This window comes from Rhinolophus hipposideros (genome assembly GCF_964194185.1).
Source record: "Rhinolophus hipposideros genome assembly, chromosome: 15".
NCBI classification, from domain to species: Eukaryota; Metazoa; Chordata; class Mammalia; order Chiroptera; family Rhinolophidae; genus Rhinolophus; species Rhinolophus hipposideros.
In genome coordinates, this window is record NC_138061.1 from 26,926,818 (window position 1) to 26,954,657 (window position 27,840).

General features: G+C 33.6%; 1 protein-coding gene across 2 annotated transcripts in view; it reads left to right on the plus strand.

The window, feature by feature from the left end:
* TM9SF3 (transmembrane 9 superfamily member 3) overlaps positions 1-24,346 on the plus strand; it is a 55,401-nt gene extending 31,055 nt beyond the window's left edge. For both annotated transcript variants that reach the window (XM_081075063.1, XM_081075064.1), the window contains exons 8-15: positions 2,295-2,389; positions 3,901-4,031; positions 12,879-13,018; positions 15,691-15,759; positions 18,487-18,633; positions 19,178-19,261; positions 19,379-19,455; positions 23,006-24,346. In XM_081075063.1, coding sequence (XP_080931189.1) covers positions 2,295-2,389; positions 3,901-4,031; positions 12,879-13,018; positions 15,691-15,759; positions 18,487-18,633; positions 19,178-19,261; positions 19,379-19,455; positions 23,006-23,073 — 811 coding nt within the window. In that variant the 3' untranslated portion in view covers positions 23,074-24,346. The remainder of the gene's footprint in view (positions 1-2,294; positions 2,390-3,900; positions 4,032-12,878; positions 13,019-15,690; positions 15,760-18,486; positions 18,634-19,177; positions 19,262-19,378; positions 19,456-23,005) is intronic.
* Positions 24,347-27,840: the final 3,494 nt, after the last annotated feature.

A 27,840-nucleotide genomic window follows, 5' to 3' on the forward strand; every position in this document is an offset into this window, starting at 1 on the left:
CATTCTACGTAAGAGAAAAGTAAATCTCAGAAAGGTTGAATAATTTGAGATCACACAGCTACTAGTACGGGGTATGAGTAAGCCTATATTTGACCCTGGGTACTCTTACTTCAGAACTTCTCTCTTAATTTGCTGTGCTATGGAAATGAAAATAGAAACACTAAAATTACAAAGTGAGAACATGAAAAACTTGCACATAAAATTTGTAATAGTTCTGCAGAGCAGGAATGATTCTAAAGGATCAAAAGCAGGTAATGTAACGTGAGAATTACTTTGCCTCGATGATGATCATAGCAATCACAGAAGAAAAAAAGATTTGGTAGGTAGAGTATCAGCACCTGTGTGGTGCCTGTGAATGTGACGGAAACTCCTGAGGAGGCATAGTGTTGGAGAAGGTATGGGTAAGGCTGGTGAAATTTCGCCGCTGCCACTGCCCTGAAAGTTTCGGTGGAGTGGTGAGGTGATAAGTGTAGGTAAAGCAGCTCTTTAGATGTTCCCCCTTCAGTCTTGGGCAGATGAACAAAGAGGACAGTTCCCTACTTCAGCAGATTTTCAGTGTAGATAAGAATAGTCTATTTTGGGTGGAAAATGCCCATAGAGTATTTATGAACAAAGAGGTAAAGCGTATGTCTGACGTTTAAAACTGTATCTGATACTCACTTCCATTTAGTGGATGTGTCTCTCGGGACTGTGAGCTTAAATTCCTGGTAATCATTTTGAGCTTTTAGTCACATGAGCATTTTTGAACCCTCTGCTAACACTAAGACGGCTGGCTGGTATTAGACTAGTCTTCACTAAAGCAGCCTTTCAGTTTTTAGCATTTTTAGGACTACGTCAGCCTCATACACCCAGTTGTAAACAGAAAATAGGTTGAATTTGTTAATGATAGCCTGGAAGGAATAAGTTAGTACTTAACATTGTTTAACTGGGTTCTTGAAAAAACGAATTTGATTAATTCGTTTAATTTTGAGACCTATGATTAATTTTGAGACCTATGATCTTTTAAACATGGGAATGACATTCTTACATACTACCACGTTTATATTTAGCAATATATTGATAGGAATTAAATATTGCAATGTTTTAACTATTACACATCCATTTTATAAAAATGGGCTTAAGTGTTTGGGAGAGGAGTGCTACAATGCAAATCTATACGATGTTTTTGTATTTTATAATATATAGGTGGACAGTGGAATATAATAATTATTACCCAGAAGGTAGTTAATTTGTGAAAATTGTATATCCTCCTAGTGTACACATTAGTGTGATGTTCTTGTAAATTCTCTTTAAAAGAATATTCTTTATCTCAAAGTAACATGGTTATACGTTCTATCAATAGATAGAACCTCTTTTCTATACATAGAACTTATTTTACCTTTGTAGTTGTGAGTTTTAGAAACTGTCTTTATTGTTAGTGGGTTAAGTACATTTCTATATTATGGTAAATTATACTGTCATTTATCATTTTAATACTTCTCTTTTCAGTTAGGCATTTAAAATTTTTAATCTAAGTTTTTGTTTTTTGTTTTTAATCTAAGTTTTATTCAACAGGAGGATTGGTTGAATTCCCTAGATATTGCAAGAAGAGGTTAGATATTGTTGATATGAGTTAATTTTGATTTGTGGACCTGTGGGTTTTTTTCTTTTTTTTAAAGGAGGGCGCAGCTCACAGTGGCCCATGTGGGGATGGAACTGGCAACCTTGGTGCTATCAGCACCATGCTCTAAGCAACTGAGCTAACCAACCACCCCTGGACCTGTGGATTTTTAAAAAATCATTTTAAAAGTAAAAGGGAAACTAAATAGGAAAAGTCTCAGTGTTATATCATTTAAAGTAATAGCACTAATATGTTTATACTACTTACGTTATATTTCTATCAGCAGGCAATAATCTTAAGCAGTTAAAATTATAAAGAGGGATATTCTAATTATTTTTCTTTAAAGAGGAGTATCTTTTCCATATGATGTGATTGGTTCATAGGGTTGCAAAACAGTTTTATTGCCAGCTTCTAATATTTTTGCCAAAGAAATGTGAAATATTTGTTTAGAATACATTATGAAATTGAACTGCAGATTTAAAAAAATTAGGATCAGCCTGTATTATTTAAGTGCAATTTTAACTGGAAATTCATTTACTAGGCAACCTTTTGAGGTCCTTTGTAGTCCAGTGATATTTTTGTGTTCCTATGAAGTTTCTCTTTGAAAGTAAAGTGATGTTAATGTAATAAACTATATCATGTGTTCTTTAAATTGTTGGTTTTGCTTTATCTTATACGTGTTTTCACCTTTTAGGAGGGGGTCAATGCTCAGTACAGCCATATTTGTCTATGCTGCTACATCTCCAGTGAATGGTTATTTTGGAGGAAGTCTGTATGCTAGACAAGGAGGTGACGTATGAGTTACTATTTTGTATTTTAATTATAGATGCTAATATTTTACTGTGAGGTATTTGGGTTTTAAAATGGGCAGTACAGCCATTATAAAATTCATTGTTACCCAGTTTCACATAATCTCCACTAAACCGGTTATGTGTTCTATCTTGCTTTTATGGAGTCCCTTGTATTTTATTTTGTGAATAATTAATAGATTATCTCTATTGTCCACAGTGATTTAGCCCTGAGGAACATGTAGGAGAGAGTATATTTAAGTTATTGATACTGTTTGGCTTTGAGGTGCCTAGCTTCCTGGATGTGCTCCATGGGAGGCCTCCACATAGAGTGTTTAGCTGTATAGTTGGATATAAAGCCATATAATGTTTTATGGCTTATGGATAAAGTGTCTAGACCAGGGATATCCAAACTGCGGCCCGCGATCTGCTTTTAATTGGCTCGCAGCAAATTCCAAAAATATGTTTAGTTTACTTAAATAAACCAGGTGAGGCAATACGTACTTCACCTCGAGTGAGTGGCCCGGCTGTTTGTGTATTTTACCGCATATGGCCCTTGGTGAAAACCGTTGAAAAAAGTTTGGACACCCCTGGTCTAGACAGTGGAAGGAGAATAGGAAGGGGAGCTGTTTATTTCTGTTGACTCTTAAATATTTATTGAAGGACCCTGCACAAAAATGACTGTTATTCTGTGTCACAGTCTTTTATTAATAGCACTTCATTTTAAATACCCCCTTACTTTTTTACTCTGGTGACTGGAAATGATGGGGGATGCGTGGATGAGGCAAGGATACTTCTTGGTGTTGCTTTCTGTGATGGCTTTCAAGGGTCTTGGTGGCCTTTGTTTTCCCTGTAATTGTCTAGGGTCAGAAAAGTGCTGATAATAGATTTACATATTTCAGGTTATGAATGAAGGGTTGTGGAAAGACCTTAAAATTATATTCCTAAGGATAAAGACTTCTTAATGTGATTTTCTCAGCCCATAAAAAGCAGTGTCAGCATTAGGAGATCCTGTCTTCTTTTACTAGATTAGGCTTACGGGTTATAGGAGCTTAGCGCGTAGGGTCATTTAAAATTGGACTGGTTATGGTTGAGACAGTGCTAAGGGACCTGAGCTCTTCCTTCACCAGTGACTTTATGGGCACCTCCAAGAAGCTCCAGAACTCCAAGCAATAGTTTGAAAACACCTGGCTAGGCCAACTTGTAGCTCAGAAAGATTGAGTTACTTACCAAAGTCCCCAGCAGTTTAGTGGCAGAATCAGAACAGAACATCTGTAGTTCATTGCTCTTTTCCAGTACACCCACTTCAAAAGCTATGTTTCCATTAGACATACTTGAATAGCTGGCTGGTCTTTAGCTATCATTTTGAAATAGTTATTAGGTTATCAGATTTCAAGTTATTTATGTTAAAATTTTAAATAGTTTGGTACTAAATAATCAACTTTGAAACATTAATATATACCTGTCTGTCTGTCTGTCTCTCTGATTTTCATAGTTTCCCTTCTCTTCCAGGAAGGAGATGGATAAAGCAGATGTTTATTGGGGCATTCCTTATCCCAGCTATGGTGTGTGGCACTGCCTTCTTCATCAATTTTATAGCCATTTATTACCATGCATCAAGAGCCATTCCTTTTGGGACAATGGTAAGTTGCTTGAATCTTACTTTTAAACTGAAAAAGTATAAGCATTCTAATATGAGGCCTGCTATTTCTCCAAAGTACTTTTTATTAAGAGTTTTGATAATTGCAGCCAGTCCTGGAAAGTAAGATGAAGAAGAAAGTTCTTGTTAGTCTTCATATAATTTTGGTTAAGTTTAAACCTACAGTTGCCCTTTTTTTCTTGATTCTGTGAGCCAGTAAAGTGCAAGTCCAGCTTTTAAGTATGACAGAAGAAAACACTCTCCTTTTTATCAGAGATGGGCGAAACTGGTGAAATATTTTAGAGAAAGAATAATGACACACCAAGAAACATGGATATTTTAAAGTGATACAAGAGCGCAGTGGTAGGAAGTGAAGCTTCTTTGTAACACACTTGGTTTTTTTTTCAGGAACCATATACTATTTTTAGAACCTCTTTAAGCGTTTATTAATATTACTAATAAATGTTGCTGTAGATATTGAAGTCCTTTCACATATTTTACCTGTAGTTACAGACTTTGAAATGTTTTGGGTTATTTAAATATATTAAAACTAAAACACAGATATATTGGTCCTTTACAGAGTTAATCCATAGTTTCCAAATTCTTCCTGTTGTTACCTTTTTACTAGAACCAGAATTTTAGACCTAGAGTAGACTTTAGCCTTAATGTACACTTGTGCACACACACATACTAGTATACAAGTTGCAGGGTGGTTACTGGTTTTCAGAAAGGCTAAATAAATAACTTTGCCAAGGTCATGCAGATAGTTAATGGCAGAAATGCAGCTGGAACCCATATCTCTTTATGAATTTTGATCTTATTTTTTTTGTTTCTATTATATGGAGTCATAGAAATTCCAGGTGATTTTGGTTGTTTTATAGTCTAGGCCAGGTTTTTCAGACACATTTGTATATATATTTTTACTAAGTCTTTAATACTTTTTAGTTTGGAAAGTTTTTGAAAATTGCTTCAAAATTGAAAAAGATGTTTTTCCTTTTTTGGAAGCCAAAGTAAGTGATAATGGGTAGGAAAGATTAAAATAATTAATTATATTCAGAACTGGAAAAGAATTTGCTTCATAGTAGTTCCAGGCCCATAGTAGTTCCAGGCCGTCAGAAAGTATATATGGGGAGTTAGGATACTTCTTAAAGATGACCTGCTGAATTACTTTCTTAGTGCTTTAAACATTAAAATTCTGATTAAGTTATAATTTTCCTCAAATTTTTGAATTTGATGAAGTGAAAATTATATTTCAGAGTTGCTTTGTTTCATTAAAATTGTAAATTTTAACACTTTGTAAATGGGGTTTTAAATATTAATATGCAATGTAATTTGCCTTTAGATAATTTTAAAACTACTAATTATCAGAATACAGTATCAAACTATGCTGGGCAGAGGAGGTTTATAAAATTGATCTTTGATGTATGAAAGACCGGCTGTTGGTGCTTAGCAGGCTCCTACAATATGTTCTAAATTTGTATTCTAATTTGAAGTGAAGGAATGCTGAGCGAAGGCATTCTATTGGCCTCAAGTTTTAATCAAGTGTGTGGTCTAACTTTTTATTTCTCCTTTTAAGAGTATCAAAACTTATTTAGAACATGAAATTTAAGAACTTGAGGTAAATGTTGGACGTACCTTTTCCTTGTTTTCATGACTTAAGTAGGTATTTTCAGTTGTTTGTCTTTTTGACATTATGAAGGAAATGGTTATGTATTTTCATAAATATCATGGTTCTCAACCCTGTGTACACATTAGAACCACTTGGGAATTTAAAAAATTTCAGTGCCCTGGGCTTCATCCCAAGCCAGTTTATCTGTCCTGCTCTAACCTCAGTCACTAGTGTTTGTTTGATTCTAATTCCCAGTATCTGGAGATGAATCTGGCAACTGAAAAGCTCCAAAATCATATATATCTGAGAAGCTGGGTGCCCGTACTTAACTGAAGCCTAATTTGAAAATCATTGTCTTCACACCATTCCATGTGCTCTTCCCCAGACCATATCTCTTTCCATTTTTTGATCTCTTGGATGTTGAGCCCTTTTCTTTGGGAGATTGTGGCTCTAGTTCTTTGTTTTCTTAGAGATTCCACAGCTGAGGAATTACTCCAACCTTAGAAAAATGACTTCAGGCTTCTGCCTTGTACTATGGAGACACCAGAACAGTAGGGGTTTTGCCTACTTGGGATCTGGAGTTTTGTCAGAATACTGCTATTATCACCAGGATTAGCGCAAGATAAGATTGAAAGTGGGTGAAGTTTGTCTTAAGACCCCAACTTCTCTGCTTAAAAGTACCTAATTTTACATGAAGGCCATTAAATTCATGTCACGTTAAACTTGTTGAACAATAGTCAATTTTAGCAAGTTAATAAAGATAACAGAAACATAGATAGAGGGTGGTGGTGATAATCTGAGAGAGTATCTAGTTGCCCCAGTTTTAAGGTGTGGTTCCTAGAGTCGAGAGGGAATTACAAGAAGATGTAAGAGAGCCTTTAAATGAAATTTGGGGTCAAAGATGAACCTGTTGTTCCTGAAGTTGGGTTATTCTAGCAGAGGTACTGTAGAGAATGGGGGAGAGCGTACTTGAAATTAGATTAATCCTGGGAAGGTAAAACTGTTTTTGTGGGGGAAATTTGTCCAAGAATTATTTAGGTATTATACCCAAAAAGTTTCTGATCCTTTTGGGATATAATACCTAAATAAGAGAGTTTCTTGGGAATGAGGAAGAGTTTGCCAAGATGTTCTGAAAAAAATTTCTCATGAACTCGTTAGTCAGCTGTAAATCTCAGATTCTGAATGTGATGTTATATAGCTTTCAAGGGACAAAGAACCAAGTTGCAGAGTTTTAAAACTCACAGAGGCAAGTTAGTGTAAAACATATAGCCTTTCTACTCTAAATAGCATTCAGTTCAGATGCACTGATAGATGCTTAACTTGTGGTTTTTGTCTCTCCGGGGTTGATGAAGAAGTAACAGGTCGTGATCATGGGTGACCATGTTGTATTTGTCATCGCAATGGCTGTGTCAGCTTGGGAGGGGAATCTTGAACGTCATCAGAAATATGCCCTAGGTTTTAGGAAATCAGACTTCACAAGTATTTAAGGAAATACTCTCTCATAACCCACATTTTGAGTCATAACTGGGAAAATGAGAATTGGAACACCTCAAAAATGAAACTCATGATATGTGATCAGAAATTACCACAGTAAGGAAAAAATGGAGACCAAGATTGATGGATAGGCACTATTTTGTGATTTCTTAAAGGTGGTGAGAAGAATAACAAAGATCTCGTGTAAAAGAATAACAGAGATCTATAAAAATAGTGTTAGCAAAGCTCCATTACCTAACCTGAACTGTTAACAAATGCTCAGGCACACAAAAAGATTTTACAAAGATATTTTCATAGCAAGTCATCAGTGATGTAACAGAGTAAGAGGAGAATGGCTCTATGCCATTCTTCCTTTTTTATTTTTCATCAAATAAAATACCCCTCAGTCAAGGAGAGATATGAGGGAAATAATCCTTGGTGAGAGGGAAGTGAAGCCTAAGGTAGGTGAGGGTATTGATTGTCAGGGACTAACCCAGCTACCTTAGCTGAAGTTTTGTTGCTCTCGTAAATGGTCTTTTATCAAATACTGAGATTTCATGCTGATAAGTAATGTCTAAATAACTGTAAGAGAGCAGAAGTGTTGTAAAAGTGGACATGGACAAATTTACTTTCCAGAAGGTAGGGAAGAAAGTGGATTCTACATTACAAAATGTGAACTGAATGTTAAGGCACAAGATTTTAGAATGTTTTACTAAAATTTATTTTTTAAATCACAGGAATTAACAAACATTAGGGGCCATTATGGATTTGTTAAAGCAAAAATGGTAGAACAACTTCATTTCCCCTTTTTGGTAGGTTTTCGTAGGCTGGAAGAACAAAGAAGTATAGGTAAAGGATTATATCTTGTTGGGCAGTATGGAGAAACGTGAGTGGAATGGTACAGTGAGGTGGATGTGTAACTAAATCATTATAGAATTAAAGTATTGGAGTGATATTACTCAAAATATGTCACTATCTTTTACTAGAATGGGACAGACATCTTGACTTTGACCTGTTCAAATAGTTGTTAATGACTTTGTATAAAGGCATAGTGATCTGATGATTAAATTAAAAAAGGACTTGAGACCAGGGAGGAAACTAGTAATATGGAATGATGAAGACAGCATCTAAAGCAATCTCAGCGACTGAAATGATGTGACAAATATAACAAGATGAATTATAATGACAGATACATTTGCACAGCACTTTGTAGTTTACAAAGCACTTTCTTTTGGAAACCCCTATGTGGTTTTTAGAGAACCCAAAGAGAAAGGCAGACAGAGCTAGAGGTGTGTGTCATCCCTGTTTTACAGAGCAAAAAACCAGGACTCTTACGTAGCAATTGACTTAAAAATCACATTTTCTTTGTTGTGGTGCTGGTGGTGGTGTTGATGAGTTTTTTGTCTTTTTTTCTTTTCTTTCCTTCTGCCAAAAGGGATTCTGGCTTTATTCTGAGAGTTAGAGAGTGTTGGACAGCCTTTGGAGAATGTATGCCTTTTCTTGTCTGTATGTATTGAGGTATAATTTAATATATGGTAAACTGTATATATTTAAAGTGTACAATTTGATGAGATTTGATATCTGTATATACGAAACCATCACCACAATCGTAAAAGAAACGTATTTATCAAGTCCAGAAGTTTCATCGTATACCTTTGTAATGAATACATCCCTTTTCTCCTCCTCCTTCCTTCCTTCCCCCATTCTTGTAATCACCAATCTGCTCTCTGTCATTATAAATTAGTTTGCATTACCTAGAATTTCCTATTAGTAGAATCAAACAGTATGTTCTTTTTTATCTCTTTTCACTTGGAAAATTATTTTAAAATTTATTGATGTAGTTGCATGTATTAATAGTTTGTTTCTTTGTGTTGTTCAGCAGTATTCTATTGCATGGATGTACCACAATTTGTTCATCCATTTACCCAGTAATGCACATTCACATTGTTTCCCGTTTTTGGCTATTATAAATCAACCTACTACAAGTATTCATGTACAGTTCTTTGTGTGGATATATACACGTTTCAGTTCTCTTGGATAAAAATCTATAGTGGAATGACTGTCAACTAATACTTTAACTTTTCAAGAAACTGCCAAATTTTTCTAAAGTGGTTTTGCCGTTTTACAGTCCTACTAACACTGTACATGAGTTTTAGTTACTCCACATCATCTCTAGCACTTGATATGGTCAGTCTTTTTAATTTTAGTCATTCTAGTGGATATGTAGTGGTGTCTCATTGTAGGTTTAACCTGCATTTCCCTAATGACTGACTAACCAAATGAAGATATTTTTGTGTGCTTATTTGCTGTCCATATATATTCTTTGATGAATATTAAAATCTTTTGCCAGTATTTTAATAGGTTGTCTTGTTGAGTGGTAAGAATTCTTTATATATTGTAGATGCAAGTCCTTTGTCTTATACATATTTTACAAGTATATTCTCCCATTTTGTGTCTTTGGAAGTGTCTTTTGAAGAACAAGTTATGAACTTTGAGGTCTGATTTATTGATTCTTATATAGTTTATACTTTTTTGTCCTATTTAAGAAATCTTTTGCCAAACCAAAGATCAGTAATCTTTCTTCATGTTTTCTTCTAAGAATTTTAGTTTTAGCTCTCAAATATAAGTCTGTGATTCATTTTTGGTTAATTTTGTATATCATGTGAGTTAAGGGTCACAGGGTTTTGTTTTGTTTTGTTTTGCTGATGGCTATTCACCATTTTCTCTACCTCATTGCCTTGTACTTTTGTTGACAATCAATTGATCATGTATGTGTGGATTTATTTCTGGAATTTTCTGTTCTGATTCATTGATTGATTTGTTTTGTTTTTATGCTAGTATCACAGTTTTGATTAATGTATCTTTACAATTGTTAAGTCTTAAAATCAGTTCTTCTTTTTCAAAGTTGTTTTGGCTTTTTTTAGGTTCTTAGCATTTCCACATAAAGTTTAGAATCAGCTTGTCAGTGTCTACATAAAACCTGTTGGGATTGCATTGAATTTGTAGATCAATTTGGGAAGAATTGATATCTTAACAATATTGAGTCTTTTGATTAATGAACACAACTTCTCTGCAACATTTTATAGATTTTAGTGTTTAGGTTTTGTCCATCTTTTGTTGACTTTACTCGTAAGTATTTCATATTTTTATGCTTTTTATAAATGGCATTTTTTAAATTTCAAGTTCTGATTGTTTTTGCTAGTGTGTAGAAAAACAATTGATTTTTGTATATTGGTTTTGCATCCTGCAACTATGCTAAACTCACTGGTTACCGTATTTTGCCATGTATAATGCACACTTTTGTGCCCAAATTTGTGAGGGAAAAATAAGGATATGCATTATACATGGGTAGTACTAATTCTGTATCTGTATAAATTTTTAAATTCTTTTATTTATGCTTATGAGTTAGAGTAACTCTAGAAATCAATATGTAGAATAATACCCTGGAATTCAATAATCGGTTTTGTTGAACTTACTACGAACTTGCAGTGATGAAAAGTTCTTGGTTTTCTATGATGTGTAAATATCGTAAACCAGTACATAAAATTTCTTGTACCTTGTATCTGTTCTTGTGTTTTGTAATTATTTGTTACACAACATTTATTGTAAATAAATGCTAAAATTTCTTTATAATACAAAAATTAAGTACCTAAATATAAACAAATAAAAACTTGAATTAAAAAATTAAAAGATTTTTTCCCTGCAAATTTGGGCCAAAAATGTGGGTGCGCATTGTACACAGGAGTGCATTATACCTGGTAAAATACGGTAATTCTAATTTCTTTTTTGTAAATCCCTAAAGATTTTTACATAAATTATCATGTTGTCTATGAATGAAAACACTTTTACTTCTGTCTTCCTAATCTGTATGCCTTTTGTTTCTTTTTCTTGCCTTATTGTACTGGCTAGAACCTCCATATAGTGTTGAATAGAAGTGGTGAGAGCATATATCCTTGACTTATTCCGGATCTTAGGAGTAAAGCATTCAGTTTTGTGTCCTCAAGTAAATGTTTGTTAGCTGTAGTTTGTTCGTAGATGGCCTTCATCAAATTGATGAAGTTTCCTTTTAATCCCAGTTTGCTGAGTTTTATGTATTGTGAATGGAGGTCAGATCTTGCAAAGGCTTTTTCTGCATCTTTTGAGATGATCTATGATTTTTCTTTTTTTTGTTTGATAATCTGGTGAATTGCATTGATTGATTGATTTTTGAATCTTAACCAATCTTGCATTACTTTGATAAACCCCAACTTATTATGATGTATTATCTATTGTATATATTGCTGAATTTCATTTGCTAAAATTTGTTGTTTTTGCATCTGTATTTATAAGAAACAATGATCTGCAGTTTTCTTATGTCTTTTTTTCTGGTTTTGGTATCAGGAAAATAATAGCGTCAGCCACTATGGAAAACAATATGGAGGTCCCTCAATAAATTAAGTTAGAACTTAAAAATAGAACTACCATGTGATCCAGCAATTCCACTTCTGGGTATTTATCCAAAGAAAATGAAGAAGACAGAACAAGTTTTTAACTTCAAATCCAGTATTTCTTCCATTATAGTACTGAAGTGGCCCAAGAGACAGAATGAGAGTTATTTTTAAACACCAATAATTTGAGTTCCTAAGTTTGATCTTTAAAATGTAATTCCAGAACTCTCTTATCTCATACATTTATATAAGTTTTATCTGAAAGCAAGATGATGATACCTTTTGGCTTGTTTAAACACATGCACACACAGATATAATGAAGATGTAGAGTTTTCAGTAATGTTACTTCAAAGTAAATTCTTCTCATGTAATCACTGTGGATTTCTACCCCACACCTCTTCATTCTTCTCAGTTTCTTCCCAATTTTCATTCAACTTTTCTCTCACTTTTCCTTTCTATTTATTATAACCCCAAAATGTATAATTGAAAGAGATCTTAGAAATGAGTCAGTCCTGCCTCATTTTACAGAAGTTCAGAATGAAGCAATCTTACCCAGATACTGGCAGGAAAAGAGCTTGAGTGTGTGTCCTTGTGTACCCAGATTTATATAAAGAAGAAAATCACAAAAATAAATACTTTCCTAACTGACTACTTTGGTTCCAGAATCTCAACATGGTCTTCCCCTATAACTTCAGACTTTCACTTACCGATAAGCAAAAGAATATTCATATTATTTTAGTAATGACACATATATCATAAATAGAGCTGTGTTTCTATTGTTACAATCCTAAGGCAGTGTAGCATAGAAACGAGCATGGTCTTTGAGACAGGCAGATTGAATTGAAATTTTAGTCTTGTTACCTGCTAGCTGTGTGATCACAGGAAGTTATTTAGCCTTTCTAAGTCTCATTTTCTGTCATCTGTAAAATAGTGAAATAATTTATGTAAAGCTCTTTGTGCATATGAGGAGCTCAATAAAGTATAGCCACATAAGTAAGTTGATGATTATGAGGGAAGATAAAGGATATGTCAAAAACATGGCAGCAAAAAGTGAAAGAAGAGAAAAAAGGACTACAGCAGAGACAGTAAGGAAGATTAAGAAAAATGGGGAACTAAAGTAGATAGGAAAAACTTTATCTTGTATTTAGTTCAATTCTAATACTTTAAAGCACGTTCTTTTCCTATTTTCATTAGTGTATATCTGGCACAATTTTAACCCATGTTGAACTTAAAACATTTTCTTTTGTGATCAAATTGTGTTTAAATTTTAAGTGTCCCTTTTATTTATTTTTATTAATGTTCTTGTTCTAAGTAATTATACACATTTTAATTTAATTTACAGGTGGCCGTTTGTTGCATCTGTTTTTTTGTTATTCTTCCTCTAAATCTTGTTGGTACAATACTTGGCCGAAATCTGTCAGGTCAGCCCAACTTTCCTTGTCGTGTCAATGCTGTGCCTCGTCCCATACCGGAGAAAAAATGGTAAAGAGAATGCTAAATCTTACGTGATTGTTTCTTATAATATATAAATAAGTTCTTAAGGCTATTATGTATTTGTAAGTTTTAGAATTGGCATGTATTTATAAGAATGACCGTCTTGAGTTTGAACTTAAGAATTTGTCCTTTCACTTTTTCATTCAACTTATATTGTTAGAAATAGTAATGTTATATCTTTATTTCACTTTCTGAATATTGGTGCCATTTGCAGATAAGTCAAATGATTTGATAAGTATGCTATCAAATGTAGAGGTGGGTGAGAGCTAAAGCTGCAACAATTTCATACCTGCAGCCTACAGGCCAAATTTGACCTGCTGCTGTTTTTCTAAGAAAAAAGTTTTGTTGGAACATAGCCATACCTATTCGTTCACATGCTGTCTATGACTACCTTGACAATGCAGCACCAGAGTTCAGTAGTTATATTAGAGACGCTATCACTTGCAAAACCTGAAGTATTTACTATCTAAACCTTTATAGAAAAAGTTTGCCAATCCCCCACTTATAATTTTATTTTTCTTTCCAGATATTTTATTATTCCAAACAATACTGACACATTTATAACCATATATATCATACCATTTGAGAGATGGATTAGGATTGAGATCAATTGTAGTTTACTGTTTTCCGTTCTTCATCTTTTGTCAGATTTCATGCACAGCTATGTCCTTGAGGACCTCCTATAAGTCAAGTTTAATCCTGACCAAGTATTTCTGTTTAACAGATGAAGACGTTCTTTTATTGCAATAGTGTAAACATAGTTTTACAGTTCATTTGATCAATTATCTTTGAAATTGTAATTCTTGATGGATTTTTAATTTGAGGTGATTTGTAGTTTTTCAAATTTTGGACATAAAATGAGATGTCATTAATATGTTTATATTTCTAATTCTTGTAATTCAAAATGTGAACTCAGTGTATATATATATATATTTGTATATATAGTTAGCCTTCTAAAATTAGTGAATTGAATATATTTATATAATATTACATTTAATATTTATTAAATTGATTTATGCTATTCTACATTTTTTGTTTTCCTGATTCTTACTAGCAGACAAAAATAGAACAATCTTACTGTATATTTATTACATTTTCCACCTTATAAGAATAGCTGTACAGTAGATTGCATATTCATAATAAGGGATATATTGAAAGGTCTGTGTTCCTAGATGTTTCACCACATTATAAATATAACTTGTGTTCAGGTACTTATTATAACAAACAGTCTTTTATAGACTTGGAGGCATGTAGACATTTATAGAAGTGGCGGCTCAATAAAATAGCCCCTATAGTTTAAAAGAGAAAGACCTATTCTAGTCTTAGAAGTTGTCCATGTTCTATTTTTCTTAGTTTTTTAAACTCAATTATCTTTTTCAAATTAGATTGTTAAGACCCATTGATATCCTGATATTCATTCATTACGGGGATGGGAGGGTGGATGGAAAGTTTAAAGGCAAAGAATGTAGTCAGAAATCACCAAAGTTCCTCTAAATCACTAGGGTTAATGGCAGAGAGGAAAGGACAACCCAGGATCTCCAACCACGGGTCACATTTAGGTGCAGAAAGGCTTGTGTATATCTTCATTTTCTTTCTAGAGTCACATGGGAACCAAAATCTGGATATTAGATCTAGCTCTCACTGACTGTGTCACCTTGGGCAGATCATTTTTAACCTCTGTGGGTCTTTTAACTTTCTATAACATGAGGAAAGAAGACTAAATTAAGTGATTTTTAAGTTTTTTCCCCCCAGCTCTCAAATTCTTTCATTTTCCTCTCGGATTTTTAATTTGTTAATTCAAGAGATACTAGTATTTAGTACCTTTTGTGTGCCAGACGCTGTGCTGGGCACTGGGCACCTAGATGAATAGCTTCTGCCTGTCAAGGATTATATCCAGTGAGGTATGATATGCATGTAATTAGCCAGTTGCAGTATAGTGTGTAAATACTGTGATGGAGTTATATTCAAAGGGCAGTGGAGAATGGGGCTAGGACTCACCTCTTCCTGAGAGATTTAGAGAAAGATTTATAGAGAGAACACTTGAGCTGATGGTTGCGGAAGTATGAGACAAGAGAAGCCTTGCCATGTAGAGAATTACCATTTTCAGGCAAGAAATGTTTGTTGAGTGAATGAGTGTGCTTTGAATTTTTTTTTCTCATTCTTTGGCTCCATTGTAACTCAGAATTCATAATTGCTTACTTGTATAATTCATAGGAAAAGGAATTAACCAAAGAAAGAATGAGCAAAGAAATGGCAAGGCCAAAGTTTGGGAAACATTATTTCATATAGGGGTCTTAAGACTTATTTTCATTCCTTGTGGCTTTCTGTAAGTAAATGACTGTAAAGTTCTTAGAAATTATTGAGGTGTAGAAAGGAACACACACTTAGAGTCTTCCTTCAGTTCTGCCCTTGACAAGAAATTTGTGTTCCCCAAGTTCTAATCTCGGCCTTTAATGGTGGCAAGAATTTTGACTATATTCTAGGACTAATTTGAAGTCCCACCTCTGTGTTGTATCTCTTTGGATTTTAGTTTTTCTTTTTACTGATTTGTTTCTGTTCTTTAAATTGTTTTTAAATACCAAGGAGCTGCATTCTATTATCAGGATTTATCTAACATAAAACCATGCTAGAAGTTTACTGTTAATTTTCATATTTTCCAGGTTCATGGAGCCCGCAGTTATTGTTTGCCTGGGAGGAATTTTACCTTTTGGCTCAATCTTTATTGAAATGTAAGTTTTGGCAATGTTATGTATGCTTTGAGGAATTTAAGTGTAATTAGAGAATGTAGGAGTTAGGGTAAGATGGGAAAGCATCTAACAGAGTTAATCTGTTAATTCCATGGCTTCCAGAAAGGGACCTGTGTATCTATCTAAAAGTAGTTTTCTGCTCTGTTCTCAAATATTCAGGTGAAGTTTATACTTTTCTATATTATATTCTAGACCTCTCTCACCTAACAGGAATCTTAGAAATCAAAGCATGCATGCTAGACAAACCTTTGATCACATGCATAACATAAGGAATTATTGGTTTTTATTGTATTTTTAAAATATTTTTGAGGGTCCAAGGAACTAGGTAAACCATTTCCTACCAGTCATATTATCCTGGATACATAATCATTCCTAATCTCCTTCCGTAGAGTTTTGCAAGAGTTCTGGGAAATGTATACGATGTGTTTGGGGCGCGGGAGGTATGCCACTGTATGTCCAATTACCATGTTTTACATCTGCTCCTTGGTTGCCACTGCAAAATGTAAGCCTTTCTTTTCTCAACATATTTCAGTGTTCTTTGACAGGAATGCTGTAGCATTTTAGGCAAGGCAGTTCTTTGTATGGCTCTTTCTCAAGAACTACAGTCATACACCTCTGGCTTCTGCCCACGAAATACCAGTAGTCATAGCTGCTCAGGATTCCCTTACATGTTTCCTTCTAGCAGCCCCACTGCTGATTCTCTCTTGTACAGTGGACGCCTCCTTAACAGACATGATTGGATCTGATAGTTGGTTAATTGAAAAAGTTGTATCATGTAAGGGAATTATAAAAAGAGATACGTACATAACATTTTATTTTAACTTAAAACAACTAAAGGTACATTCTTCACTGATTTTTCTTTTTTTCAATATAAAGCCAGGGTCTTTTCTTTGATTTATATGATTTACATCCAGATGTTTCTGCCATTTTCCCTTTGACACTCAGAATACATCTTCTGTGTTTTGCAGCCTTTTTAAAGTGGAGCAAGAGCATAAATACCTGTGTGAAGCATTCTAACTGCCGAATAATTCTAGATTTGTACATTTGTCCCCCAGTCTTTTACAGCCATCTCACTCACACCTAATTTTAAAGGTTATTTTAAAGCAACTCACCTTAGACTGAATTTTTCCAAAGCATTCAAAATCATATTCATAGAAACCACACATCCTTTTTGTTCTTATGTTTATTGGTTTATGTGACGTTTAATTTTACACTAACAAGTACGACTGACATAGATTTGGGCCAACTCCTGGTGTTCACCCTGCCAGCTGCTAGTGCGCTGTGGGCTTAGTAAGTACCTTGGAGAGGGATTGGAGCGCTTGTCACTCTAGCGCTCGGACTAATAAAGCTAGTTCAGGAACTTGTGTACTTCCAGTCTGATACTGCTTTGTGTCCTCACCCTGACTTGACCTCCAACTAGTTTTTCCCTCCTACTCCCATCCCAGTACCTTCTGGATCACATCTCTTCCTGCTTTCTCAAGTATTCTGTTCCATGAGATAGCCTTTCTGCTGTATCTTTAACTTCTCCTGTTTTCACCTCCCTCGTGCTTATTTTCCCCTTGGTAGCTTAAGTGATCCTTTTAAGGTATCAGTCTGATTATGTCACTTCTTTGATAAAGACTTCTTGTTTTCATTGAGGTAAGGTCCAAATTCCATAACATGGCCAATAAGGGCCTTACTAATACAGGATCTGGCCCTGTTCACTTCTCCAATCTTATCTCTTAGCTCTCACCCCGTCGTTTGAAGTTCTAGACATACTGACCTTTGAGTGTTTCAAAATCAGTGAATTCCCTTATTTGTGAGCCTTTGCCTTTGCTGTTTCTATGCTTGGAACATTGTTCTAGCTACCCCCACCCACCAAAAGCCACCCAGCTAAGTCGGTAAGATGCTACTTTTAAGTGCGTTGGTAACACGTTACATGCAGTGCATCATGATTGCTCCTTTACTGCTGTTTCCCTGCTAAACAGTAATCTTGAGGGTGGAGACTTTGTCGTCTTCACAGTTCTATTCTCACTACTTACGTGAGAGGGGCTCTGCAAGTATCTTGAAAGAACGAATGACAAATAAGTGAACTAACTAACAGAACAGAACAAGAAAAAGAAAATAGGCTAGAAGACTCTTTCTGGTTGAATCATGGACTTGGGTAATGGAGTTAGAGTGAAGGGTCTTTTTCTTAGTGTAAAATCTTAATGCCCTTTTTTTTACTGTCCTCTGAAGATAGCATGAAGCTTCTTTAGGTTTTCTTTTCCTAGTTTCCCCCCCCCCCTAATTTTATACATTATTATTCTATGAAACGTGTTTTTTAACTTAATAGGATATTTTATAAAATACACAATACATTGCTTGAATAGTGTTGTATCTAGAAAAAGATGAAAGATTAAGGGAATTGACTTTATTTTACAAATATGAATTTTTAGCTATTTTAATTTTTTCCCCCACATGTTGCTCCTTTAAGTTTCTAATTTATTCCATTTGCTTCGATATAAATGCCCTACTAAAGAATCTGTTCTTGAAACATTATCCAAGAAAATATTTTTGAGAAAATTTTAGAGTGTTTAATAGATGAAAAAAGGTAAGGGAAACGACTGGAAGTTACCTGAAAGAAAAATATTGAAATTTAAGTGAGTACTAAGATGTAAGTGAGACTTAACAAGAACAGGGTCAGCTTCAAGTTAAAGACTAGAGAACTATGTCTTGCCTTTTCCTTAGGTATTTCATCTTCACATCTTTCTGGGCATATAAGATCTATTATGTCTATGGCTTCATGATGCTGGTGCTGGTCATCCTGTGCATTGTAACCGTCTGTGTGACCATCGTGTGCACGTACTTCCTACTAAATGCAGAGGATTATAGGTGGTAAGTATTATTTCTGGGGAGAACCTCTGGGGACCATAATATTTTAAAATGAGATTCCATTGAAGTGATGAGTGGAGTAAAAGATTTGCATAAAAGTTTTGCTATTATATTTAAGATAGTGTAGGGATTTTTTTTTAGTTATAAAAATGACAAAGATAAATATGAAGATTTTCAGTGATAAAAATGGAGAAACGTATTATCAATTTTGTTGTTGTATTGGTGAGGGTCACCATATTAGAAATATTTTTACAAAGTACTTGATGTGGAAAGAGCTTTATGAGGAAGCATCGTTCCATTTTAAACACAATGAGACAGGTCTGAAAAGGGAAATGGTTTATTTGGAGTCACTTGTAATAGGGAATTTGACAAAATTCAAACTTTTTTTTCCAGTTCTTAGGCTCTTGTTGATATATTTAAATTCCATGTACATGCTTCTGTTTTTAAATATGCAGAATTTTAAAGGACTTTTAAAATAAAATTCTTTGCTTTTTAAAATCCTTGTCTCAGTGCCATTCATTCAAAAGAGTTATCTTTTTTTCTCCAGGCAATGGACAAGTTTTCTCTCTGCTGCATCAACTGCAATCTATGTTTACATGTATTCCTTTTACTACTATTTTTTCAAAACAAAGTAAGTGTTTCTCATTTTGTACTTAGGAAACTAAATTTGTCATTTAAATACAGAATTTAAGGCCTTATGTTGAAAATAAAAATGGATGTACTACATAGTTATTTTGTTTTATTTCAGGATGTATGGCTTATTTCAGACATCATTTTACTTTGGATATATGGCGGTATTTAGCACAGCCTTGGGGATTATGTGTGGTAAGTTCTGAAATTCTTAGAATATCATGAGTAAATATTTCAGTTGTTTCAGAATCAGAAAAATACAGTAATGAGAAATTTAGAAATTACGTTTTGTTGTTTGATCAGGAACACCAAAGTAAACTCAGTAGTCTGATTGACATTTTTTTTCTTTGATCCACCTTTAGTTATAAAGTGGGCAGTAGAATAAAGGAGATATAATAATCTTGTTAAAAGCTGGGCCCTGGTTGTGACATTTGTAGACCCCTTTGGAGTACCAGGATTGCTTTTTTCCTCCATCAGAAGAATCTCTTCCACAGATCGGTAGTTGTCCAAGGCAGGAGTTGGGGCTCTGGGTGAAATGGGTGAAAGTGGTCAAAAAATACAAATTTCCAGTTATAAGATGAGTAAGTTTTGGGGATGTAATGTACAGCATGGTGACTATAGTTAGTAATACTGTATTGTATATGTGAAAGTTAAGAGATTAGATCTTACAAATTTTAAATGCTCTCATTATAAGAAAAATTAATTTATAACTGTATGGTGGTGGATGTATTGTGATAATCATTTCAATATATATCAAATCAGTATGTTGCACATCTAAAATTAATGTTACATGTCAATTAAAAGAATATTTCAAAAAACGTACACTTCATATATACCATGTATGTGACCATGTGTGCACACACACAAATGTCATTGACTATAAAGTAGTAAAACTCATTCCACAAGCCATAAGCGAAGACAGTTCTCTATATTATAGTCACGTTTTAAATATGGCTGTTGTGATAACCTTTCTTTGTGATGATTAATTAGTTGACCCAACTTTGAGGGAAAGGTGAATAGGAACTGAAGGTTAAAATTAGATTTGTTTCATGTGGGAATATCCTCGTACATCTCTAGGCAGTCGGAAGATTCCTTTAGTATTATTGGCCATCTTTTCTTCAGAATATTGCTCACTGAACTCCTCTATTTAATCTGAGATCTTCCTTGATTATCATTACCATTCTAGTGAGGTATATAGAATCTTGGGATTATGCAGAGGCTTAGTTTTTTTCCCTTGACTTAGTATGTGATCTTAGGAAGACATAGACATTTACCTTGACATTTATAAATAAAGTGGAATGAATTTAGCTAAAATTTTCATTGCTTTTCCTGTTGTAATTTCATCATGCTACCTGAAAATCTTGGCACATTTATAGTTCTCTGCTGTTCTGGCAGTATCCCAGTATTTATTCTTTAATAGGTCTATATGCCTTCAGTGCGAATCAGTTTTTTGGGCAGAGGGGAAACAGTTCAGACTGTAACTGATTAAAATGTGGTCTTAATGCAAAATTATTCATACTCATCAGGTTATGTATCAGTATTGAAAGAAAAATATTTGATTTTTTTTAACATAGGAAAAAGAAACGACTATGTTAAGGTGGAATAAATAGATTGTTATATAGTCTTTATATTTTGAGCATAACATTTTAGTTTCAAGGAAGTTAAAAGTGTATCTATTATTCCCATGACATTTACTTTTCTGGAGAGCATATTGTGTCCTCTTTTTATAAAGTCACATTTGTATAAGCTTATTCTTGACGTACTCATAAAATTAGGAAAAATGATTCTCTAGGTTGGTACTGTTTTGCTTCATACATACATATATATATGTATATATATATATGTATGTGTGTATATATATATATATATATATATATATATATATATGAAGAGGGACAATAATATATATACAGAGTCCTCATGTACCTGACATCAATAATTTTCATCTTATAGCCAATCTTCTCTTATTTATATTCCCCTTACCACCCTTTTATTATGACATGAATCTTGAACTTCATGTCATTTCAACTGTAAATATGTCTCTCTATAAAAAAAATATATATTTCTATATTATCTATAGTGATATATTGTAATATATATTTATATAATACATAATTAAAATATTTTAAAATATATTTATATATTATATATAATTAAGTATATACGTACATAAGTATAATTTTTTAATTTGCTCAAATACTCAAGTTAGTATACAACTTTACCCTACCTGTCCCCATTTCTCTCTCAATACAGTTTGTTCTTAAAAGGATCTAATTAAGGTCCACGTATTGCTTGGTTAAAATGTCTCTTAAGGCTCTTTTAATCTATTGATGTTCTCTCTTCCCTTGCAATTTATTTAAGAAACTTGTTTGTTTGTTTGAATTCCTGTAGAGTTTTCCACACTCTGGATTTTACTGACTATATCCCTGAGGTGTCATTTAATGTTTCTCTATGTGCTTCCCCCGTATTTCCTATAAGGTTGTAGATCTGTAGGCTCGATCAAACTCAAGAGTACTTGTTCAAGAATATTTCCCAGGTGGTTTGTAAACTTTTATCAGGAGGCACTTAATGTCTGATTGTCTCTCTGTGAGGTTAGCAGTCATTGATATAACTATTGCCTAGCTCAAATAACTCACTACTGATTATAATAACCTAATTTTGTTGGTTCCTTTATATTTATTAGCTAGGATACTTCTATAAGGAGAAACTTCCTTTCATCAACGATTTGGTTACCTTGAAATATAGTTCATATGTAGGAAAGACAAAATAGACTTTTCTTTCCTTGCATATACCATCTGGATGAATAAAAGTTTAAAGGTGACCAATTAGGCACATGGGTATGTGTGTGTCATAATTAACTCATGGGAGATTTACTTTTAAACTTTCAATAATGTTGGACTAGATGGTAAATTCCTAATCCAACAGAGAATCTTTTGTATGATTTGAATGGCCAGCTATTTTGTACTAAAGATCCCTTAGTATTTATGGTAAAGAACTATCCATTTCAATCATTCATTCAAGAAATATTTATTGAGTACCTCATCATGGGCCAAGCACTCTGGTACAGGAGGTAGATACTTAATTTAACAAAACAGACAAATTACCCCTGCTTTCTGGTGTTTTGAGCCCCATTTTAACTATTCAAAAACAACATTTCAAAACTCCCGACCTATTTACCTATTTCTCTCGTTCATTCCTTCAAATATGTCTTCCATTCTACCAACCATACAGCTTCTACAATTTAAACATAAAAAAGAAACCCTCAGGAAAATGCTTCTTCTCTAGAGCTTCAAATGCCATTGGGCCATCGTCTTTAGTCCTTCCTTGAGAGAATTCCCAGTCACTTTCTTACTTATCCTTAAGATTTCGTATGATTTTCGGAACATGTTAATGTTGGTTTAATGATATAGAATAATGTATGCTCAAGTTTTTTCATTCAACAAACTTTTGTCATTATCAAATTATTCTTGCTTTGTAAGAGATATATTTTGATTCATATTGTTATTGATTATATATGTAATAATTGATACTTAATCCTAAAAATATTACATCAGGTCAAACTTGGCATATGACAGCAACAGGTGATTTGTGAAACAAATGATACAATTTTAGTAAGTTCAGAAAGAAGACTAACAAAGACAGTATCTTGAAAACAGAATAACTTTCCAGAGCAGGGGGCATTTAGTAAATGATGGGTACTGCTCTGTATGTATTTATTTCAAAACATCTTATTTTATCTTTACAGGAGCAATTGGTTACATGGGAACAAGTGCCTTTGTCCGAAAAATCTATACTAATGTGAAAATTGACTAGAGACCCAAGAAAACCTGGAACTTTGGATCAATTTCTCTTTCATAGGGGTGGAACTTGCACGACAGAAAAAGCGCAAGAAGAGATTTGGGCTTTAACACTGGGTACTTTGTGGGTCTGTCTTTCGTGGATGGCTTTTAAAGTAACATCTGTTTCCATTGGTCCTAAGTTCTTAGTGACTGCTTTCTCCAACTGTTCACAGCAAATGCTTGGATTTTATGCAGTAGGCATTACTACAGTACATGGCTAATCTTCCCAAAAACTAGCTCATTAAAGATGAAATAGACCAGCTCTCTTCAGTGAAGAGGACAAATAGTTTATTTAAAGCATTTGTTCCAATAAAATAAATAGAGGGAAACTTGGATGCTAAAATTACATGAATAGAAATCTTCCTGGCACTTAGTGTTTCTATGTTATTGAAAAATGATGTTCCAGAAAGATTACTTTTTCTCTTATTTTTACTGCTATCATCAGCCTATTGTGGGACATTTTTATATATTGAATCTGGGTTCTTTTTTGACCTTTTTTGTCCCCCCCAATTCAGCTGCATCATTTTTTTTTAGAGAGAATTAAAAATATTAAATCCTGCATGTAATATATCTGCTCTCATCTTAGTTGGACCAACTTCCCATTTATTTATCTTAAGACTATCCAGTTATATCTTAATTCCATCCAAAGAAGATACAGTCTGAAGATAGAGGTGTACTCTCTACAATGCAATTTACTGTACAGTTAGAAAGCAAAGTGTTAAATGGAGAGAATATTTGTTTTTATTAAACATTTTGAGATTTAGATAAACTACATTTTAACTGAATGTTTAAAATGATTATCTTTTCTTCCCCCCAAGTTAGTCTTACATCTTTTTTGGGTTTGAATGAAGGTTTTACATAAAAAATTATTAAAAACAGGGGGTGGGTAATAAATGTACATAACATTAAATAATGTAACGTAGGTATAGATTCCAAAATGCATTTGGATGTACAGATTGACTACGGAGTACTTTTTTCTGCTGATGATTGGTGTAGAAATGTGTGAATTTGGATGGCTTTTTACATCTTGCCTACCACTGCATGAAACATTGGGGTTTCTTCAAAATGTGTGTGTCTTACTTCTTTTGGGAGGGGGGATTGTTTTCTTCTGTTTCTTTTCTGAGACTCCTACAGGAGCTAAATTTGTAATTTAGAAACATTTAATTTTGTTAATCCTGTCTGGGGCACTTAAGTAACATCTAAAGCATTACTGCTTTAGAATGTTAAAATAAAATTTCCTGACCAAATTGTTTTGTGAAAATAGATGTGTTTGCAATTTGAAGATATCTTTTCAAAAGTCTATATTACTGAATGCAGTTTTTTAATATACTATAAACTATGCTTTTCTGATACAGGGGACCCACACTTTAAAAATCCCCAAACTTGCTTACATCTAGATTATCCAGTGCAGTCATCAAGTGCAAGACCTTTGAATGAAATTATGGCACAAAACCTGTTCAGGTTGGTGTACTGTGTGAAGTAGGCATGGGGTGAAAGTGGTTAGCTTACTATTGGGTGAGCAAATTAAAGATTACAGTTTTCTAAGAGAAGTGATTTTAATTTTGAATACATCTTTCTGGAACTATCCATAATGTGAAGTTTTCCTAGAACCATTGAGTTTCTAGTTTAATAGTTTGCTATGCAAATGACCACCTAAAACAATACTGTATATTGGTATTTTTAGAAAGAGTCAAAACAGCTGTATTTAAACCTTTTTGTGAAAATCATGCCATTAATAGTTACATAAGATGTTTCCATTATAAAATCTTTCCATAAATTAATAGACTCTGCATCCTATCATGTGGCATGTAAGGACTATAAAGAGTGAAAAGTTTTATTTCTTACCTCTTAAGTATGGCTGACATTAGCAAACAGAAATTTGATCAGAAGTAAATTCTCTTCTTCAAGCCAAAGTATATTAAATGTAATACACTGGTTCTCCGATTTTCTCTTCCTTCTTACTTGCCTTTAAGATCTTATTAGAAAGGAAACTAAAAGTCAGTATTTAATGGCTTATATTATATAACTTTCTAACCACATGTACTTATAACAGTATATTCTGTCTCATGGAGTGTAAATTGAACAGCAAGCTTTTGTCATAATAAAATGAAATTTCTCATGAATCTTCAGGTAAGATGTAAGGTTTTTAAAGAATGAGTGGTTTAGCTGCTTTCAGGTACATCAGTTCCTTCTTCTAAATTGAGCTCTATTTGAAGTCCTTTGAATTCTTCAGTAAAAAATCATTTTCTAATTTCCAAGTAACATTAAAAGCTCCATTAAAATGAATATAAATCATCTTGAAAAGTCCTTTAGAAAATGTGTATTGGTTTATGGCTTTGTAGAGGGGCTGGCTGTGGTGTATCTTGAAAAAGATATAGTTCACAAATGGTTTGGCTCCCTAACTTTCAGTTGTAGAATAGTAAAATAAAATACTGTTTAAGTTAATTAAAAGATGGGGTTTTTCCACTCCATTAATGCTGTTTATCTGTCTTTCATTTGTTAACATTATTTGCTCAACTTCCCAGTTGATGCTTTGAACACTATCAACAACTAAGGATAAACTTTCCTCTTGTATCTATAAGCATGTTTCTCTTGCAATTTAGCTACATTAGTAATTATCATTTTAGATAGATAGATAGATGTAGATATATATCTATATGTACTCGTATATCTATCCTAGTACAAGAATAGGATAAGGTGGAAATGTAATGGCTGGAGGGATGGTAAAGTATTCCTTAGTAAATTGTGTTGGGCTCTTAGGTTGTAGTGGGTTTGCCCATAAATCAAGCCCCATGCTCTTAGAATTCATTATTCTGTGGTGATATCTGAATAGTGGATGGTATGGTGACTGATATATTCATTCACCTAGTGAATGGTATGCTTGGGTGTTTTCCATTGGGAGTGGATGGACTTCTTTATAAAAGCAGTTGCTGCAAATTCTAGTTCTTCCAAAAGCCACTTTATTTAGGGTTTATCCACAAATTGTATTCATTTTGATAAAGCTTTTGTTTTTTAAATGTTTACTAACCACCTTATGCCAAATGTCTTGCAAATATATGTTACTTAAAATTTTCCTGAATTTTCACAAATGTAAAAAAGAAATGTATTAATGTAATTTTTTCAGGAAAAGCTATATACCGAAGGGCTTCTACATATGAAAGGCTTCTGTATATGAAGTCTGAGAAAGAAAACCTGTTTTCTTTCTGTAGTTCCATAAACTGTAGTTCCATCTGAGTTTTAAGTTTAGATTTCAGCATGTCTTAGTGCTTCATCCTATTGATTTATTGGAACACATAATAAATAGGAATAGAGACATATGAAAACCCAAGAATTCGTTAATGTTTTATATCTTCATAAAAATTCCATGGTTGTGAAGCTATATTTTAGCAATCAAGATGTTAAAGAGGTAAGAGAAGTGACAATTTTTGAAGATTATTTGGAAGTGTATGCAGAAATTGACTAGACTAAATTTAGAGGTAGAAGAACAGAAAGTTAACGTATAGCTGCTGAAATTTATAAGATTTAAATTCAGTCTGAGGAATAACTCCAGTTCTCTCCTGTGATCATTTTCTAAAAGCCATCTGATTTGACATTCTTACTGGAGCTGTAGGCAGAAGTATGAAAAGAGAAATGTGAAAGTTAAGTTCTTAATTCACTGTATTGCGAAATGGAAATAAAGAACTGTTGTGAAAGCTGCTTACATTGAAGTACCTATTGGTGAATTAGGCTTGCTAATTGACTGATAAAGCAGCATTCTGTCTGTTTCCCCCAATTCATCAGTTTAGGTCATTTGCAAGTTTTAAACATAAGTAAGAGCTTATGGCAAGGAGAAATGTGGAATTCTATTTGAAAGACAATAGAACATGCGTGGAAAAGCAGTCCTACTTGGGCTTTGCACTGTGTCAAACCTGAATCTATAAATTCCCACAGAGCACAATTGGTGACTGCTTGCTGATTACTTCCATTTTGTATACACCCTTGGTTTGTGTAGCCCATATTCCAACTGGCTTTTTAGTGACAGAAATCCAACATAAAATGTATCAAATACATTTGAGGTTCTAATCTAGTCTGTTAATCTAACAAGTTGGATTTTTAAAAAGTAATAAAAAGTTAAATGTACTTCCCTTGGATACTTTTTATTTCTTATCCTTTTTGAAACAGGTGAACCAAGCATAGAGATAACGCATTATTGTTGGCATGCATATGAAGAGATTACTAGTAGCTTTCCACAATTAAATAAAGCAGGGGTCAGCATACTTTTTCTGTAAAGAGACAAATAGGAAATATTTGAGGCTTTGAGAACCATACGGTCTCTGTTGTGAATACTTGACTATATTAATACATAACAGACAGTAATACATAAACTAAGGAATATGGCTGTGTTCCAATATACCCTGTTTCCCTGAAAATAAGACCTAGCCAGACAATCAGCTCTAATGCATCCTGTGGAGTAAAAATTAATATAAGACCCGGTCTTATTTTACTATAAAATAATTTACTTATAGTAAAATGAGACCAAGTCTTATATCAATTTTTGCTCCACACGACGCATTAGAGTTGATTGTCTGGCTAGGTTTTATTTTTCGGGGAAACACAGTAACAACAGAAACAACCAGTGGGCCATAGTTTGCTGACCCCTGAAACAAAGGATTTTGAATTTAAGATTTGATTTCCCTCTCAACTTTGTATTTTGGGGGAAAGAAAATGTACTTGAAAGAATGGTACAATGAATAAGCATTGT